The sequence below is a fragment of the Limulus polyphemus genome, unplaced genomic scaffold, assembly GCF_000517525.1.
Source record: "Limulus polyphemus unplaced genomic scaffold, Limulus_polyphemus-2.1.2 Scaffold4961, whole genome shotgun sequence".
Classification (NCBI taxonomy): Eukaryota; Metazoa; Arthropoda; class Merostomata; order Xiphosura; family Limulidae; genus Limulus; species Limulus polyphemus.
In genome coordinates this window covers 17,887-22,454 of record NW_013670571.1, presented here as the reverse complement: position 1 = coordinate 22,454, position 4,568 = coordinate 17,887, and the positions used below count along the sequence as shown (strand labels likewise).

Genomic DNA, 4,568 nt, shown 5'->3' with positions numbered 1-4,568 from the left:
TCTAATACACTATGTCATTAGCAAGAACTTTATTTTTATTTGTGGTATTTTGTGGTAATGTATATCATTATAGCAATGTCTAATACACTATGTCATTAGCAAGAACTTTATTTTTATTTGTGGTAATTTGTGGTAATGTATATCATTATAGCAATGTCTAATACAATACATCACTAGCAAGAACTTTATTTTTATTTGTGGTAATGTATATCATTATAGCAATGTCTAATACACTATATCACTAGCAAGAAGAACTTTATTTTTATTTATGGTATTTTCTTCCAAGCCCATCTTTCTTTACCTAACAAGCCTCGAGGAAATGGAAGCTATCACTCTCGAAAGAATGTTGTTAGCTGCGTTACAGTCCCAGACTCGGACTCGGATGGCCACTACAGCCCAGTTCGAAATTTACCAAATTTCACATCAAACGTTGTTGTGAAAGTAATCAAACCAGAGCCACACAGAGATAGAGACAAGTAAGTAAGCAGCTTCAAGTTGTTTTATATGAATATCAGATAAACTGCAAAATCAACTGTGTACGTTATTGTTTCTACTCTAAAAGTATATTTAATAAAACTTGTAGGAATAGATTTCTTATTTTGTGTCCTTGTAAAATACGACTTGGATCTATTCAAAAATTGAAAGTAAAGATTTACAAAATGTGTATAATTCTGGTTTAAAATGTGTATAATTGTGGGTGACAAATAATTTTCACTTGTTGGATTTATATTTTTCAATTGTCTTTGATTTAAAAAAATAATCATTAGTATTGTAGTAAGGAAAGTTTTTGATTTTTTTTAGCTTAGCAATATTTATTGTATATATTTTAGTTGTTTTTTTTTCTTGTACCAACTTACTCAAATTCACGAGACTTATACATTTTTTTTGGTAACTAAAATGTTAGCTACATTAATAATCATATGTTGAAAAATGTTTCTGTCATTACTTCCAATAATACAAGGTGTGTTGTAAAAGGAATAAAAACTACAGATTTACTTCCAATTAAATTAACAACTGCACAAAGCTATGACTTCTTATGCAAAACACTAATATCCATAAGTTACTCGATGGATGTTTATGTTTACTGTAACTGCAAAAAAAAAGTTATATGGACTAGCGTGTTCTTAAAGCACATTTTTTACACAAAACATAGATCCATATATACTTCCTGTTTATATAAAAATGCAAAACAACTCATAAAACGTCTTTCGTGTTTCAACAATTGTGATGAAAAATGTTTCTAGTATCGCAATAACTCAGCGTATTAAATGTGTGTGATCGTCATGCAGAAAAATTGGTATAGCTAACAGCAGTATTGACGTTTTGAATTTTCATTTCTTACAAAATAGCATGAGTGCTGACTATCATTTTGTTTACATATTGTACATTCAGTGCATGTTATTCATACATGCAAACATACATACACACAAACAAGAAACAAATAAAATGCATTAAAACTAACCTTATAAATGCAAACACAAGGCTAATTAAAGCACGTGGTATGAGTTCACTTCACCATATAGGCTGTGCATGCTGTGTAGTATGAGCTGTAGCTCCTAGTTAATGATGTATGCATGATGGTAATTGGCTGTTCTTTGTCTAGTGTGTCAGACCTGATGACAGCTATACTTATTTTACTTTATCACAAGAATAAAGGTTTTCAAAATACTGTTGTTTAATATAGTAAAATAAACTGTTGGAAATTGAGTAATTGTTTACCTTGTTTTTTGTGATCGGATATAAGGGTAACATCCTTCATATAAAATTAGGCTAAAAATAGTGTTCATTGAAGAAAAATAACTTTCTGTTTCACTGCAGCTGAGACGTGTATTTCCCAGTGAATGGGTTAAACTCTGAAAACATTAATAGTTACAAGAGATAATGGTTGACATAGTCAAAGGAAAAGTAGATGTACAAAATAAATAACTACAAAATGTAGTATTCTTTAGATTGAATAAGATAATAATTGACGGCCTCTGATGAAATTTTATTTTGTAGCATCAAGTTTTATATATATAATAGTGAAGACTATTTATTTCGTGCATTTTTAAGACATTGGTTATTCAGCTAACCTTTAAACATTGCTTCTTTGAACCTTTTCACATTCAGAATGAGTAATCATTATTGTTGTTGAGTTAGTTGTGACCTGCAAAACATTTATGGTCAAATTAGTATCTTTGTTGCAACAGTACTTCTTTAAATTCAAGATTTCTAGAGTAATACAAAAGAATTCTAATTGTAGATATCAAAATCTATAAGTCCACTTGTCTTAGATCTAACCTTTATTAAGCCTTTATTAATTAGGGCCTATATTTGATAAAAAAATAAACTAACTCTATAACTTGTATACATTTTTTACTTTAGTTAGAGGTAAACTTTACCGTATTTAATACTATCAATACATAAACTTATGTTATTGTACGACCTAACGTTAGGCCTTTTTAAATAATGTTCATAAGCTTTCAATATGTTGTTGTTCCAAATGTTTGCTAAAGTATATTTACATCCGTTGAAATATAGTGTGCGCACATGTGCATTTAGATAGTAAGGTGCGTGCACATTTTCAGAATGGACAAAAACTGGGTATTATTATAATAGATTTTGGGATTTGATGTTGATTTTGTAAAAACATAGCTGTATTAATAATGTAAACTTTATAATTTTATAATATGTTGTTGTTCCAAATGTTTGCTAAAGTATATTTACATCCGTTGAAATATAGTGTGCGCACATGTGCATTTAGATAGTAAGGTGCGTGCACATTTTCAGAATGGACAAAAACTGGGTATTATTAATAATGTAAACTTTATAATTTTTTACGTAAATACATTATTTTAGAAATCAGTTGTGTTTAAGTGTTTGACCTTTATATATACATCAAAAACATAACACTTCAGATCTAATGAAACCTTGCTGCTGGAAGTTCTGATCTAATTTTTATATTCCACACACACACATGTTGAACATTAAAGGAAGATCTTTGTGTTCTAGGACTTACAAGTTTATATTTTGTTCTTCTGTCAGCCTCCCACTAACAACTACTCAAAAGAAGCGACTTCTGGCTAAGGCTCAGGCACACTCCCACAGCCAGTTAGTTTCTCAATCAGATATCTTACCAACGTTTCCCACAAAACGAGAAGTCAGCAGTGTGGGGGAAGAAGAGCAGATACCTATTGCTATGATTCATCAGAAACAAAATGTTGGAAACCATGGACAGGGGTCAGGAGTAGGAAGAATGGACTATTGTGGTCAGTATGGAATAGGTAGAAGTGAAAGGGAGCTTCCACACTACACTCGTCATCAGGTACAGAACTTGGAAGGAGAGCGCCTGCTTAAATGTTCAGGATCACCTGTTCTCATGAGAGATGGGGTAAGCAATATTCTTCTGAAGTGTTTCAGATGTAGCTAAGTGTTAATGGGTCATCAAGGGTTCTGAATTGAGCTAAGTGTTAATGTGTCACCAAGGTTTTCAAATAGAGCTAACTGTTAATGTGTCACCAAGGGTTTCAAAGATAGCTAATTGTTAATGTGTCACCAAGGGTTTCAAAGAGAGCTAAGTGTTAATGTGTCACCAAGGGTTTCAAAGAGAGCTAGGTGTTAATGTGTCACCAAGGGTTTCAAAGATATCTAAGTGTTAATGTGTCACCAAGGGTTTCAAAGAGAGCTAAGTGACAATGTGTCACCAAGGGACATTGTTAATAGGATATTGTTTCTAGTAGTTTTGCTCCTGTGTTAGCCCAACAGAAAGTTTAATGGTTTATAACACTAAAGATGGAGATTCGATCTTTGTGGTGGCACAGTGAAGAAGCCTATTATGCAGGTTTGCACTTAAACAAAGTCAACCTTAATAGTTTAATTAGTAAGAAATCCAAAAACCATTAAAGCCAAATAAAATACATAAATATCATAAATTTTATTATTAAACAATATTTTTAATAATAATTAAATTTGAACTTTGTTTTAAATACTGTTTGGCACCAGATAATTTCTAGATTGCTGAATTATTTGGCTTAAGTGTCATTTGGCACCAGAAAATCACTGAACTGATGGGTTATTTTTTTTAAACCTTTAGGCAAACCTGTAGCCATATATCAACTACATAATGCAGTTTGAATTTCCCACTAGAAATGCAAATTAAAGCATTAAATCAAGAGATAATATGCTTTGATTCACATTGCACAGATGACAATATCAGTTGCTGATTTGTATCCAACATGATGGATCTTACTGCTCAAAATATTAGTAATGTTTGCAGTTGAAAACTATTTAACCCTTTTGAGATGGGTCACTGGTGAAAGGCCATGCCTCGTTTATTGACTCGCAATTAAAATTTTATTTAACTACTATTTCACGAATTTATGTCTGGTATTAAATTGTAGATTATAATTCAGATTTTAGTACTATACATTATTCAGTTTATTAATTTAAAAGTAAATGTTAACAAACAGACAGACATCGGTTTTTGTGTGTCACATGGTATGTTGAATGCAGCACTGGTTCAAATTAGGTGTTTGTGAAGTCAAAATACTAAGTCTGTAGTTTGGTATGAATTAGAAACTCAAATTACC

The 4,568-nt window shown here is 31.3% G+C and overlaps 1 protein-coding gene across 1 annotated transcript in view; it reads left to right on the top strand.

Moving 5' to 3' along the window:
* Positions 1-3,413, top strand: part of LOC106471917 (homeodomain-interacting protein kinase 2-like) — a gene marked incomplete at its 5' end in the record, with an annotated part of 39,922 nt that extends 36,509 nt beyond the window's left edge. Inside the window, 2 exons of the mRNA XM_013932542.2 lie at positions 287-476; positions 3,025-3,413. Coding sequence (XP_013787996.1) covers positions 287-476; positions 3,025-3,409 — 575 coding nt within the window. The remainder of the gene's footprint in view (positions 1-286; positions 477-3,024) is intronic.
* Positions 3,414-4,568: the final 1,155 nt, after the last annotated feature.